General features: G+C 40.0%; 1 protein-coding gene across 12 annotated transcripts in view; it reads left to right on the forward strand.

The window, feature by feature from the left end:
• The first annotated feature begins 216 nt into the window (after positions 1-216).
• LOC122888628 (actin-binding LIM protein 3-like) overlaps positions 217-16,237 on the forward strand; it is a 52,311-nt gene continuing 36,290 nt past the window's right edge. For 10 of the 12 annotated variants that reach the window (XR_006380747.1, XM_044223284.1, XM_044223287.1 and 7 more), the window contains exons 1-3: positions 217-450; positions 649-1,291; positions 6,577-6,747. Coding sequence is in view for 11 of the 12 variants with exons in the window: in XM_044223284.1 (XP_044079219.1) it covers positions 1,273-1,291; positions 6,577-6,747 (190 nt within the window). In the remaining variant the exon portion in view is untranslated. Of the gene's footprint in view, positions 1,292-6,576; positions 6,748-16,237 lie in introns of all 12 variants that reach the window. The other 2 variants (XM_044223286.1, XM_044223285.1) reach the window with 2 other exon arrangements.

The following is a 16,237-nucleotide window of genomic DNA, read 5'->3' on the forward strand; positions in this document are numbered from 1 at the left end:
CCCTCATATGGAGCCTGTTACATTCCCCTATAGGTGAATGTGTAAGTGATAAAATGTGTTAATATGTGCTGTGTTGCTCCTCGGGCTCTAGGTCCTCCTCCTCTCTCTTGCTATTGGCTAGTGAATCTGGACCTGCAGCCAATCACAGTCCATCTGGGGGTATAAAACTGTTGAGGAGCTGCACTTCTTAAGTTCTTTAGCCACTTTTGTGTTTTACTTAGCCTGAGGTGTTTGCTTTTTGGACTTATCGCTATGTAGTTGTCAGGTTAATGTCAGAACGGAAGTGATTTTGCTGTTAAATTTCAGCTAATCATTCAATTATCTTAACTTAATGTTTCCCAGTTTTTTGTATCTTAACTAATTACCTTTGGCCCAATGCCAGGAAGACCTGTAGGAGAGAGCTGCCATTTTTTTCAACCTTTCCTTTTTACCTGTTCTTTGTGTTGATAGGTAGTTAGATTTATGATTATAACTTTTTAGGTAGTTTATTTAGGACTGTGGTTTTATTTCTACTCTTGCTGTTTGGTTTGTTATTGTGGCCAGGGCTCTCCCTGAAGTTACATTTAAGCTTCTATATCTGGCAATAAAAGATTTAATTACTGGCTCTCATATTCTTCAACTATTTTTACGGTTCCCCCTCTCCTCTAGAGCAATTTGGAGTCGGAACAGAACCATATGACTGCTGCACGTCCAGGCTTGCCTGGTGTTTTTTGTCCGGCAGATTGGAGCTCCGACGCTATGCGGCGCTCTCGCACCGTGAGAGGAGCTCGTCCTGCCCGGTGAAAGAAGCTCTGACAGCTCCCGAGTCTGTGAAAACCCTCAGAAACTCACCGTACAGCATTTCAACCTTAAACACTGGAGCGCACAGGCATGCAGGCGTCCGCGGGAGCGCACTGACTGTTCATGCAGGGAGGGATGGACGCCTCTGCGACCGGACCAGAGCACCGCTGGGTGGGAGAGGCAGAAGCTGAAGGCGTGAGGAGGAGGATGGTACCAGTCAGTTTCGATTTAATTCCTCAACTGACTGCCTTTACGCAGAGTGGAGGGGTACAGTAGTCTGTAATCCGCTTGCCGGGAGGAGCAGGGAAAGCCCTCTCCAGACTGAGACAGAGAGAGGGAGGGAGAGTTTAATCGGACAGGGACAGAGAGAGTTGACAGGAGTGCTTGGTCATATCTGGAGCTTTTGTCCTGCTGCTGGAGGCTTAATTGAACTGACTGATACAGGCTCTGAGGAGGACTATCATTCAAGCTGTTGGACTTCCACTTCACATCATGAGTGGATCGACAAATGGTAAGTGTGCGTGTGTCATATTTGTAAGTGTGTGTGCTGTGTTTGGTGAGTTTAAGGTGCACATGTCAAGGCTATGTGTGGGTATTCATGTGTGTGTTTGCTTTTGCCTAATCAATAAGATCGTTCTGGGAGGCTTTAACCTGAAGTAGACATAAACAGCCCTTCACTGAGGTTATTGATCACCGACTCACACACCGACTCTGTATTTCATTATGTCATTAGCCAGCTCTCTGTCAATGAAGGTTAGAAACTGAGGCTGATATTGTGTATTGATAGCTGACAGCCTTCATCAGTATTTTCATCATTGCCAGTTTGTGCTGCACTTGTAAGCAGTGTGTATGGCTTGATATAAATCTGTGTAACAACCAGGGATTCCTCCACTGAAGAAATTCCCAAAGTCACAGGACCCAATCGATTTATCCATCATTTAACAAATATTCAGAATTGCTCATCCAGTTTTTTTTGTTTGTTTTTTGTGACAGAAAATGTTTTTAGAAATCTGTGCTTATTACAATCAATATATAATTATAGTCATGTAAGACAGTCCGACAAGCCTGTACATCTACTCAGATGTTTTGGAGAGAAGAAAGGAAGCCCTGCTGTTCTTTGATAGCCGGAAGACAACAGAGCACATCTTTGGTCTAAATTGTGTTGGGCACATATTAAAATGTCCCAATGACTAAACATAGAACTGCATAAAGCAGGTTTTTATTACTGTGAAACCACTAAATCCCAAAATCTATTTTCCAAAAATGAAAAACAAAGTGGCTCTGCAGACATAACACAGCACCTTGCTTTCCAGCATAAGACATCAAGCAGCTGCTTACACCTCCTACTGTAGCAGCCACAGTTTTATACCTCTCACCTCAGGGAGATATTTAACCTTAACAGTGCTCCTGTGTGGCTACACTCCGATACAATTATGACCATGTCAGCGTAGCAGAGGGGCCCTGGCTGAGCAACTGTAACCCCAAAAATCTCCCACAGAAAAGAAGAGGATTATCTTTTGGCTGACTGGTTTGGTTCACACTATGGGAGACCTGATTGGTTTTTATCCAGGCTGTTTATCCACGAGGTCAAAGGTCAGAATAAATATGTGTTGCTGTCAGTGCAGACTTTGAAGCCTCTTAAGGGACAATTGAAGGGAAATGGAGGTGACATTAAATTAGATTTTTTTATTGAAAGTTCAGTCCGTGACAGCTGAGATGTATTCCCTACTGTAGCACATTACCATAAGGTCAGTAGGCTAAGAGTAACCTAACTTTAAAAAAGCCAGAGGTGGTTTTTCATTGTTTTTCTTCAATAAATCAGAATTTCTTCAGTAACTGCTGCGTTGTAGGCGTGCTTATTTGTGCTTTAGAATGTAACTGCTGTTAAACATCAGAAAATAACATTTTATCTCTCTGATTTACCGACTTTCCTCTACCGGCGCTCCCTCTCCTTATTCACTCTCTATGTCGCTCGACCACAGCTGTCAGTCGCTCTCTCTCAAACAAATGAACACAAACCAAAGGACACTTCGTGGTATCGCTATTTTTCAGCAGAGACTGCAAGCCAAGACACAGACGTCGAAGCTGGGTACACAAAATAAACCAAGTGAGGACACAACTGGGAGAGTATCATAGTCTGGTCCATGAACTGGTTTACTGACTGGAGCAGTGTGACCAGTCTGATTGCCGGATTGGTCACCGCAGCGTGACGTACGTCGGGTTGTGTTTCTGAAACCATGAAACTGTGTTGTCTAGGCCTATTCATTAGTAAGGAGAGCTTTTTAATATGTTTTGTCCTTGTAGTTGTTTAATACACTCATAAAGCCATAAAGTTGTCTGCTTGCTACCTTAGAAATTCCACTGAATAAGTGTTTGAGAAAATGTTTAGGTTAGAATCTGGGCTTATTTTACTTTGACAATGCCAGTGTGTGTGTTATTTTTATCATGTTGGAGTTGCCAGTTTAAACATTTTTTTTCGCACTTTAATATATAAATTTTTGTTTACATTTAGTTTTGTGCTGCATTATACACTGACATACAGTTTGTCAAAGTAAAATGAACTCACATTAAATGGTCAATTGTTTAGATTAATCGATAGTGGCAGCCCTATTTTTCAGACTTTTTTCTAAAGAATGATTTTACTCATGAGATCATTTTACATCTTAAAGCCCATAAAATAAAAATAATTTAACCATTTGAGAAGGAAAAATCAGTCTTTGGTTGAACAGGCCACCTCAGAGCGAAATTTGCAACATGTGACGAGGGCAAGACAACAGCTTTATTTTAAGGGGTTACAAGCTAAAATGGTTGCAAACATCTGTTGTAGACAGATGTGCATAGGACGTTATCTGTCTGCTGGTCAGTTATATCAAGACAATACACAACACATACACAATATAAACACACACACTGAAGCACATGCAGTACACATTTATGCACAAACTACATGTTTTCACCTTCGTCAATTACATTTACTAGAACTAGAACATACAACATTTAAACCTACTAATAATAACAAACACTCACATTCAGGCCCTCTCTCTCTCTCTCTCTCTCTCTCTCTCTCTCTCTCTCACTCACACACACACACACACACACACACACACACACACACACACACACACACACACACAGGTGGCTCAGATCTTTCTATGTCTGTGGTTCCAGTCTGGCTGCCATCTGGCTACACAACCAATGCCAGTCACGCACACACACACACACACACACACACACACACACACACACACACACACACACACACACACACACACACACTGATGATGCAGTTTTTGTCCCAGTTTTACCTTTTTCCCCCAAGCAATTATAGATCCACAAATCTTTGTCTCTCTCCTGCTGTCATCAGCTTAACCTGCCGGCATGTTTTGTGTGCGCTGCGATTGCATAATACTCTGGGATGCAACAGCATTAACTGTAATGTAATTGAATTTAGCAGAATACAGTAGAATTGTTTCTCAGATTGTTGCACACTGGGTAGAGTGCAGTCGACTGTTAGAGGAAATCAAAATCAATATTGATCATATACTGTCGTTTGCCAGTCAATCAAATATATTCATTCTACTGTCTTGTTGTCCTACCATTACAGGGAGAGTGTGTGTGTGTGTGTGTGTGTGTGTGTGTGTGTGTGTGCATTGTTGCACACTGGGTAGAGTGCAGTCGACTGTTAGAGGAAATCAAAATCAATATTGATCATATACTGTCGTTTGCCAGTCAATCAAATATATTCATTCTACTGTCTTGTTGTCCTACCATTACAGGGAGAAGTGTGTGTGTGTGTGTGTGTGTGTGTGTGTGTGTGCATGTGTGTGTTTCAGACAGCGTAAAGAATGGAATTTCTCTAAGAGGGATTTGACAAGTTTCATAAGCGAGAATGAAAGAGGTGTAATCCCAAAATGGCCCCACTGTGCCCTTTTCTGTCTCTCATAGTGTGTGTGTGTGTCTGTCATGTTCTGCATGTATATTTCAAGATTCAAAATTCTAAGCTTTTATTGTCATATTCACAAGTTGCAATGTATAATGCGATTTTTAGTGTGCTGTCCTCTCTGATTGCCATGAATAGAGAACTAGAGAATACAAACTGAATAGAGATTTAACTAGAAGTAAGTGCGAAGTCCTGAGGAATCCCTCACATTTTTGTGAGTGTGCCATAAAAAAGAATAATCACAAAATAACATTAAGGTCCAGTGTGTAACATTTAGGAGGAGCTATTGGCAGAAATGGAATATAATATTTATAAGTATGTTTTCATTAGTGTATAATCACTTGAAAATAAGAATTGTGTTTTCATTACCTTAGAGTAAGCCATATTTATCTACGGAGGGAGCGGGCCCCCTTCCACACAGGCCGCCATGTTGCACCGTCATTTCTACAGTAACCCAGAACAGACAAACCAAAACCACTGGCTCTAGATAGGGCCTGTTGCGTTTTTCACTCCACTGTAGTTTCTCCTAGACACTTGGAAGGGGAGAGTGATGCGAGCGGTATTCAATTAGTTGCAAGGAAATTAATGTAAGTCTATGTAATGTCCCCAAAAATGACATAAGTGAACTTGTGTGTGTATGTGTGTGTGTGTGTGTGTGTGTGTGTGTGTGTGTGCTGAGCCCCACCCTTGGTCAAACACACAAAGGAGAGGACAGAGAAGCTAGCGCGACCATAAAATATTTTTGGGTTGTTCCTTGGCCCATGCTACACCCTTCCACTAAGTTTCATGAAAATCGGGCCAGTAGTGTTTCCGTAATCATGCTGACAGACAAACAAACACACAAACAGCACCGAAGACATAACCTCCTTGGCGGAGGTAATTAGTCAAGTATAGACATAAATAAGTGTACACATGTACACTGTGCTACATTAATGCACATTTGTAAAGTGTAATAGTTATAACAGCAAATCTGAACCATTTCAATAATAGTACGAACTTGTAGAGTACATTAGATGTGTAATACTGTACATACAGTAAGTATATTCCCTTACAGCTATAACATACTGAAGGCCACCAGCAGTTTGGAATATCTCAGTCAGTTAGTCTTTTTCTACACCTGTGTGTCTGTCTGTCTGTCTGTCTGTGTGTCTGTGTGTCTGTCTGTCTGTCTGTCTGTCTGTCTGTCTGTCTGTCTGTTTGTCTGTCTCTCTCTCTCTTAAGCCACTACCTTGTAATGAATGGTTGTAAGTCGAACTGATCTCCCTGGCAGAGTAACAGACTTTGCCACTACTAGTTACTAAGTCAGTCACTAAGCCTTCTTCGTCTCCTCTAAACCGTTAGATGAATGTGTATTTGATTATGTTTGTGTGATTATGTCTGTGTCTGCCTCCATGTTCTTTTTTTATTGTGTATCTATTTGATTGTGTGTGGGTTTTTTTGTAAGATTGATCTCCCAGGATTGGTTGCCATAGTGTTTGTGTGGCATTAAAGAAAAGGCTAAATTGATTTTTTTGTGCGGGAGAACAAATCAACATCCGTAGGCCTACTGACGCTTGAGAATTATGTTAAGTCAACTTTTGGATCTGATTTGTTTCTACTTTATATATAAGACAAACCTGAGCAACTGTTTTCAAATTCATTATACATTAAAGCTTATGTTTAACATCACATGTTCCTGTAACAAAGAAGAAAAAAATGTATCACATCCCTTATCTTTTTGTGGCATTCATTCCACATTTTCATCACACTTTGATCAGATGTTTGAATTCAGTTAGAAGGAAGACAAAAGGAAGGGCCTCAAAATGACAATAAGTGACATGTTTTTGATCGTCTCCTCTCCTCTCTTTTCCTCCCAGCAGTTCAGTACCAGTCAGGTCTTTATGGAGGAAACAACAACAACAGCAGCTCTCCTCTCTCCAGCCGTGGAAACTCGCCCATTGTGTGTGAGCGCTGTGGGGAGGTTTGTCGCGGGGAGGTGGTGCGTGTCAAAAACACACACTTCCATGTTCACTGCTTCACCTGCCAAGGTAAAAAAAAAACACCACACACCTACACACACAAACATGCATCCATGTATTCAGCGTACATAAACACCTCCTCACATGCTCACATAGATACATACACTACATCCGCTTCCATTCTCCACTCACACACACTGTTTCATATTCATTTATTTTTTCAGTCTTGGACTAATACATGTGTTTCCATGTGTGGATTCCACCCACATCAATTTGCATAATTAAATATAAAATAATTATCAGCACTCAGACAAGAAGGAACCAGCACAATTTAATCAGTGCTAGCTTCTGTCTTCACTGAAATAGAAACTGAACTATGACTCTACCAGGATCAAAGTCAGTCCCAAACTGTATTATATAAGAAAAACATCCAGTGACACAGAAGGATCAGTAATTGGACATCACTGTCGCCAGAAAGAAAAGGTGACATATGATATCTCCACAGTGAACGGAAGGTGGGGGAGATCTTTGATCTTTTAAACTTTAGAAGCATTGTAGTTTTGTCTAAATATCCCAGCAGCCACAATTATGGAAGTCAACTGGGGAACAATCAGTGCACATGTAATGTTTAAATACCAAAAACAGGGACTTTGATAAGTGAGGTATAGTATGTGGTGCAGGCCCATACGATATTTACACTTGATACTTCATGCATCTTAGGCAGATCAGATAACCCAGTATCAAAAAAGCCAAGTGTAAATTCACCTTTAAGTTCCTCAATGCCCCTGTCACATACATAGCTCTACTTTTTCCTCTTATTGTTTATATATTTAAAATCATTACTGATGACATCAAGTCACACAGATTTATCCATCATGTCTGTACGCTAAATATAAAGCTAGAGCAAGCAGCCGATTATCTTAGCTTAGCATAAAGAATGGAAGCGCATGCTTAATGTGCTTATGTCAATATTTTTTCTCTAAGTCTGTTTCCATTGCACTTTGTCATGTTTAGTTTTTATTGTTGCAACTTTTTCACATCAGCCACGCGTAAAAACGTATTTGCAATATTCAACCTTTTTTTGTCGAATTTCCAGCATTTCAAAAGTTATTTTTAAGATTTAGTGTACCTTCCAGGGGTGTAATGCAAAGCTACTATCTGTATCATTTTATGTCACAAATGTCTGTGTTGATATCTGTGTTTGGATTTATACCAGAAGTAGATGGAAATCGTCTAGACTGCTTAATTTCCTGTATTAAATTGTATTACTGCATTACTACTACTACTACTATTATTATTTGAACCATGTACCTAAATTATTGTATTTGAGCCCCACCTTCCAGTGAGTGTAAATAAAACTATGCAACAGTTATGTTACACATGGAAATAAATACGGGAAGTAGAACAGGAGGTCTTAACAGTGAGAAAACACAAGTCAAAATTGCATTTGTCCATATATTTGTGTGTGCACATATGTCAGTATTTTGTGTCTTTGCATGTTTGAGCTCCACCACTGAGCAGGTGGGACAGAAGGCACAAATAGAGGTCTGGAGTCAGCAGCTGGCTTAGCAGTGCAGTCAGCAGGTTTTCAGCCCATAATCAGACTCCAACCAGCTAACCTCCTTTCACAGGCCGAGACCCACAAAGTCCCAAAGCGTGCTGCAAGACAACACTGTTTTCTCTGTTTGATCTGCCAGTAACATTGCTTGAATGCCACAAAGCACCAAAGAGATTTTTATGAAGCACATTATGCAACATTGCTCATTACAGATCTTATTTCACATGAGCTGAAATAACTGCTTTGATTGTTTGTTTGGTTGAATAATTGATTGTCTAATTGTTTGCCCACTCGAAGCACTCATTCCCTCTGACAGGACACAAGCTAGATTTACTGACGGAAGTGTTCTGCTCTTTGATATTAAAGTATTTATTATTATGGACAATTGATCATGCAGAGTAAGCTTAATGACTTTTAGCTAATGGACCGTGGGCTGAGTAGACATCAGCAGATGAAGTGGACAAGAATCAAATCGTCAGCTTTTAGTAAACAGACGACTCTTTTTTTTAATCTTCTGCTCATTATTTTTTACTCTTATTTCCTCCTACTCTCTGTCGCTCTCTTGTCTCACATTCTTTGTTTGTAGCTGTGAATGTCAGCGTTACAATGCGTCTTTGTTTGGTAACAGTGTAATCTCCTGTTAGTGTGGCTCTTCGGGATTGAAGAGAGAGGAGAGAGGAGATTTGGGATGAATGAGAAATAGAAGCAGATGAGCAGAGTGAGACAGATGAGACAGCAACCCTGTGTGTGATTTGAAATAGTCTTTTACTGGGTAGTGTAGTGACTAATTTAAGTGATATGGCCTAAAATTTATATCCTGTTTTTTTCACCTTTAGACAGTATAGAGTTATACTGGATACATACTTTTTCTTCACATGATTTCAATAATGTTTCAAATGTTCTATTGATTTTGGTTCTATTCAATGACACTATAAGGTTATTTTTAGCCATGCTAGCAGTCAGCTGGTTGGTCCACCACTTTGGTCCAGACTGAAATATCTCAACAACTATTACATGGATTGCCATGAAATTTTGCACAGACATGCATTGTCCCCAGATGATGAATCCTACTGACTTTGGTGATCCCCTGACTTTTCCTCTAGCCCCACTATGAGGTGCACATTTGTGGTTTTGAACGTCTCAACAAGTTGGATGGATTGCTGTTAAATTTTATACAGTAATGCCCCCCGCAGGGTGAATTGATTGAAATAATGTTGGTGATCCCCTCTTAACTTTCCATTTAACCCCATCATTTGTTCATGACCTAATACCTGCAAAACTAATAACCTCCCCATCTGCCTCAGCTTTATATAGTGTTTAGTGCTGTTAGTTGTAGTAATGTTTGCCTGCTAAGGCACTAAATTGGTAAAAAAAATATTACCTACTAAACATTAGCATGTTAGCATTGTCATTGTGAGCATGTTAGCATGCTGTTTAAAGCACCACTATGTCTAAGTACAGCCTCACAGAGCCGCTAGCGTGGCTGTAGACTATTAGTCTTGTTAATCAAGTACTGGGCAGCTACGCATTAGTGTTTTGGATATTAAGACAAGCTTCACATTAAATTATTAAGGTAGAATGTTTTAAACCCTCTTGTGACGGGGACATAGGCGTTTGTTAGTAGTTTGTTAAAATTTGAAATGTGTATTTTGTTAAATAAAACTGGTGACGAAATAATAAAAACCTGGGTCTTATAGCGGTGAGCAATGTGGATAGAATCAATGTATATGTAATTTTATATTTCGATATTGATATATATCATGATATAGTAAAAAATCAAATGTTTATGGATAAAATAACCAGACAGGAATATGTGCATTGTTAATCCAGCAGCTGGATATGAAAGAGATAAAGAGATGCCGTGGTATAAACTATATGGAAAAATCTCTGATGGTACACAACTTTATCGTCTCACTTTATGGTCATTTTCCCCAACCACTTTAACATCTGCAGCAGCTTTACATCTAAGCATGTAAAGCTGTAAGTCTTTTTCATAAAAATAACTAATACCAACCACCATAAGCTGTTCCTAGTAAATATATCACATTTAGAATTTAAACTTTTAATTTTACCACTAAAACTTTAATAAGAGCAAAGAACACAATGCATATCAGTGAATATTTCAATAAGGCTGATCACTCATAAGACAAAGAAAAATGCAACTCTGCAAATAATATCTTTCTGCTCTCATAAAATATCTTTCTGCTCTCATAATATCTTTCTGCTCTCATAAAACACATTCATAAATTTGCCCTAATTTTAAAGCAAATGATGTCAGTTTTTGGAATATTATCTCCATGTCCTGCTGGGTATGCAAATATGCAGTCGTAACTCCTCAATTAGACTGACAAATGTTTTTACTTTACTATTGAAAACCTTCTCTACCAGTGAAAACGATGTAGCCAAATCCATATTTTGGCACATATTTGTACCAGTGTACTGTTGATACAGACCATTCCCTCTGTTAAACTTTAGCCTGGTTAGACTTTCCCTTTTTTTCTATCCCCCTTTGATCCATCCGTCCATCCTGATCACACTCATGCAAATGCAGAGGAGCTATAGCGAGGAAATTCATCCCATGTTGATGATGTGAATAGATGAGAGAAGACAGTGACAGGACAGCAGACGTGCGCCTGATGGACAGATCGATAGCCTTATTGATACCTCCCCTGGGTCCCCCCCATCTCTTCCTCCACATCCTCCCCCCCTCACTTTGCTGCCTGCTTCCCTTTCTCCTCACATATGATGCTTTTCTCTTTTCCTCTCCCTCTAATCTCTCCCTTGACTCCCATCTTGCCTTTCTTCTCTTTTCTCCACGTCTTGTCTTAGCCTTGTGTCTAAAATAATCCTCTCCTCTCCTTTTTTTCACCAGAAAATTTAACCATGTACATCATCTATGACCTTACAACATCTCTTTTTGTAAAGAACAAACTCAGTAACTGAAAAAAAGGAAAAAAATACCCCACGAAAGATTTCACAAAGCTTTTTGAGATAAAAGACTGTGTGTCTATTATACCATTCAAATCCCATTTTTGAGGACTTTTTTGGGATCATTTTCTGTTAAAGAGTCTCTCCGCAAGGGCACACACTAATTTATTTGGATGGATTGTACAACCTCAGGGTCTTCACCTTCTCAACAGAATATAAAACAGACTCATATGATTCTTCTTACATAGTAAAGCTTTACTGCAAAGTCTGACCCACTTTGATTTGAAACAAGTTTGTATTTCAGAAGTGAAGCATACCAGGAGCGAGATTCAGTGCATTTTATCAGTATTAGTGTACTCTCAGCCGTACAGACTGTCACGGATGGCCTGGCTCTTTCTTCAGAAGAGACTTCAAGGACAAACTGTGAAGCATTAACCACTGCACAAGCTCAGCTGTGCTGCACTCTTTTTTGTGTGCCCTTGCAAGAACATTTGCACAGTGGGTCAGTGTGCTGGTGTTTTTGTGTGTTTCTGTGCGTGTTTTTTTATTGTATCTAGTAGCTACATCACAAAGATGAGACAGTCAACATGTGTATCAGCCCTCCATGAGTTCTTGTTTCTTGCATCCATCTTCATTTATATCCCTTCTTTTAAAATCTATTTTTCCCTTTGCCTCTTTCTTTCATTCCCTCAACCCTTTTCTTGTGCCGCTGGCAGTAAACAAGGAAATCATTATCTGTTGTCTTTCTGCCAATTGTGTGTGTTTGTGTATATGTGTGTCCAGACCTCAAGCACTTCACTCTAATAGGCTACAAATCACTGTTAACAGATGTAGAAGAAAAGTATTTAAATACTTCAGTGCCTCCGACGAACTGCAGCTGAACCTGCCCCCTGATGAGCAGGAGGGAGGTAGGTGGCTGGTGAAGACGAGGGTAGATATTGGGATAAAAGGGAGGAGAAAGAAAATCCATTGAGCATGATTTTATTTATTGATTGATTTGTATTTATTTTATTTATTTGTGACCTGAAATTAATTTTCTGTTTGCGATATCTATAAGCCTCCTCTTACTTTTCCCTTCTTCTAGTTCTGTAGTAGAATGTTAGAGAGATCTTTCACTTTTTGCTGCAATCAAACAAAGAAAAATAACTGATATAAAAATCCTGTTCTTCAAAACAGACCTTTTTTTTAACCAGAAATATCTGCATATCAAAACTGCCATTAGATATTTTCAGCGTTCATTTCATGGCAACCTAGTTGGCACACAAACAAACACATAATGCCATCGCAGATTTTTGATTTGATTTCTTCAGCCCCTACCTGCAAAATGGACCTGGTTATCAAGCAGTTCATTTTGGGCTGTTCAGCCCTGAAAACGGTTTCTATTTCTTGCAACACCATTGTGGCACGTTGGAAGCTGTTGTGTTGATTTTTTGACAGTCCAAGGTCATGAATAACACTTTCAGACACTTTTTGAGTCTGTATTGTGTCCTTAGCCTGTGATACCCAAACATTTTCTGGTGTGTCCTTCTTCATAAACAGAAACAAAAATCACGGACAAATTGCAAGCAAACATTTCCCATCTGATGTCTTCCCATCTGGGTATATTGACAGTAAACTTGAGAGCAAGAAAGGCTTCTTCATATTTTGGATTTGACTGACGTGGATTTGACTGACTTGTCATTTTACTTTCTGAATATAGCCTTGCCAGCATCACAGCACTCCTCTTTCTTTATTGTTCCTGAATTCATCAGATCGATAGACCTTTTTCACAGCATGCATTTTGACTGCAGGAGAAGCACAGGTGGAACTAATAACATCAACAATGTCTCAGTTGCAGCTATTATCGCCATGCAAAGCAGCAATTGATAATGGTATTAGTTACACCTGTGTTTGACAAGTCAAAAGGCTCTATTCAACTTTAGCTTCACTCCTCATTTTCCCCCCTGTAACAGCTCTGCGCCCCCACTTTGGGAACTACTATCCTAACCTAACATCATGTTTAAATCATAAATACATTTAATTACAGAGGCATCACATTCCTGTGACTTTTATCTGATTATTTGTTTGGGGTCCCTAACAGAGTGTAAAGCTTGTTCGGACATGAGAAGTGATGACTGAACCCAAAACTGCAGCAGTGCTGGTGTCATTCACTTCTTATTGAGCTTCACTTCAATTTATCTGTCCTTTAATTTCATTATATCTTGTAAATGTGATGTGGCCTGAATTATTTCCTGTGAAATCTCTTTTCTGGTGAGAATAAGTTTTACAGGTCCCCAGGATTCCTGGGGTCATTGTGCCTGCCATAACAGACAGCTGGAGTATGGCTGCACTAGACAGCAAGCCAGAGTGGAGGCTGGATGACTCTCTAGTTGGTTGTAGACGACCATAAAAATGCAAATAACAAACTAATGTAAGCTACATAAAAATAGAGCTAAGAAAATCAAACACATATTTCCTGATTATCTTGGTGATCACTGATTATCTTTTTTACCACTATGTATAATAGGACTGTGTATAGGACTCATTGAAGGAACTGTTAGTGCTGATTAAGCACACAGAACAGAGACTAAATGCAGACAACCTTCAGAGTTTGTGGCAACAGGTGGGGTCAGCGAAGGTCAGGGTGAGGTCACATGGGGTCATAAGGTCTTTCTTGACGGGTCTGGCATGGAGGCGACTCACAAGTCTTTGACTTATTTGAACATTAAGCTTCAGTCAGCAAGTTCAAGTGGCAGTGGGAAGGTTTGTCCCAACTGTCCCTGAAAGACTAAAATGTCATGTGACAGAGAGGGAATAATGGATGGTAGCAGGCAGGCACATACTCATTTCGATTCTCGGAGTTCTCTGCTGTGGCATTTCATGTTTCTATTATAGTTACATGTAAATCTGCAAAATGAAGTCTTTAGCTTAATGACATTATTTAGGCTCAGACACACTCTTATACACTTTTGATATAATTCCTGACAGGTTGAATGGTTTTGAGAGTAATTTCGATCTGAGTTGTGACCTCATGCTCATCATACAGATATTGTGCACTTGTCTGCATACTGCTTGATCTACTACATGATTTCGATCTGTTAACAAACGTCTTTTGCAGTAGCACATGTGGGAATAAAAATAATGTAATTTTGGGATAAAACAGTTTACATTTACTTTCTGTCTAAAAGAAAAAAAGCCTTAACATCGTATCTGCTGAGCTTTGCTTTTTGTTCATCTTTATTAGGAGCAACGTTTCAGTACTGAGACCTGAAATAGGTTATTGTCAGTCTAATAAACATTCACTGACAGCAACGCAGAGTCTACAACCATGCTAGCAGCTCTGTGAAGCTGTATTTATGCACAGCTGTGCTTTGCGCAAAAAGCTGATGTCAGCATGCTAACATTTTCACAATGACAATGCTAACATCAGGAATAATGTTTACCATGCTTACCATCTTTATTTTGCGTGTAAGTTTGCTAGCATTTGCAAATTAGCACAAAAATACAGCTGAAACTGATGGGAATGTCATTACTATTTGAGCCAAAGCTTTAAGGACACATTGAAATTTTGAAAAGTCACAGGATCACCAAAGTTAATGCATACATGGCAATCCATCCAACAGTTGTTGAGACATCTTACTTAAACACAAAGGTCAACCTCATGGTATTGCTTGAGGAAAGGTCAGGGGATCACCAAAGTCAGTAGGATTCATCATGTGGGAATCTTGAATCTCTGTACAAAATTTCATGGCAATCCATCCAACAGTTGTTGAGATATTTCAGTCTGAACCAAAGTAGTGGGCCGATGCCATGCCATTTGCAGGGCTGATAAGACTTGTCTAATAAAAAACAAAACGTGAAAACTGTCCAGATAAGTAGCAAAACATAGCAAAACTATATTCAAATATTACTTGATGGTCTTGCTTGTTAAAATCATGACATTAATAAATATATCCTAGCTGAATATTAGAAGTGGTATCAAGAAGCACAGCCACTTGTTCTGTGAGGACAGTTTATGAAAGTGGCCTGCCATCTGGAATCCAAATATACCAGAGGTCCCTCCAGAGAGGCCAAGCCTTAACAGCTCCCTCTCTTTCCTGTTTTCCTCCACATCTTAATAGCTTTCCATTTAGACAGTGATGAATGTGTGAATCCTATCAGCAGGTTGAGAAAAGATGAGAATGGCTATCAACCTCAAGTGTGTGTCCCTGTATGAGTCTGGGAAACAGAAAAAAGTATATATATATATATATATATATATGGGCGAGATGCGATAATAAGGCTCTGTTGGAATGCTACTACTCCAGTAAACCTAGTCAGAGGGGTTACATGCGAAGGATGTGGGATGAATGGTTACTTCGAAACCCACAATCAAGGCTTACGGCGAAGCAACTAGTAGCTCAGTGTTCCAACATCCACAAGCGGCAACTGCTATCACAACTTGAGATTGACGAGGTACAACACAAATGCTATGGCAAGGGGGAGCCAGGACTACAGGTCAGAGAGGAGCAACCAGCAGCTCCCCAACCAGAGATTGGGTACGAAGCCCCAAGAGACATCACGCTGAACGAGGCAGCGACTGACCTGTAAGATAAGATCATGGCGAGGATGAATACAAGGCAACCCCGATGCCAACTACAACGGCTAAGTGAAGTACCATCAGAAAGTCTCCTAGAAGATGTGAATGCAGCTTTGAGAGCGATTCCTACCACAACCATCACTGAAACCAATGAGCTGATATACGCCTCAGCAGCAGTGATCCTAGAGATGCTTGGCTACAAGAGCAACCAGGGGAGCCATGAGAGACAGTACCCGCCATGGAAACGAAGGTTGGAGGCAAAAATCAAGGAGGCCCGGAAAGAAGTAAGCCAACTGACAGAGGCTGAGAGAGGTGCAATGAGAAAGCAAGTACCCAAGAAGTACAACCAGATGCCCATACCTGAAGCACTCGAAACTGCCAAACAAAGGCTCCAAGCCTTGGCCAGCCGCCTAAGGAGATACACGAGAGATAATGAAGCCAGAAGAATAAACCGAGTGTTTGCAACTCAACCTGCGAAAGTGTATGCTCAATGGAGGGTAATAACAGCAGAGCAG

This window comes from Siniperca chuatsi, linkage group LG14 (genome assembly GCF_020085105.1).
Source record: "Siniperca chuatsi isolate FFG_IHB_CAS linkage group LG14, ASM2008510v1, whole genome shotgun sequence".
NCBI classification, from domain to species: Eukaryota; Metazoa; Chordata; class Actinopteri; order Centrarchiformes; family Sinipercidae; genus Siniperca; species Siniperca chuatsi.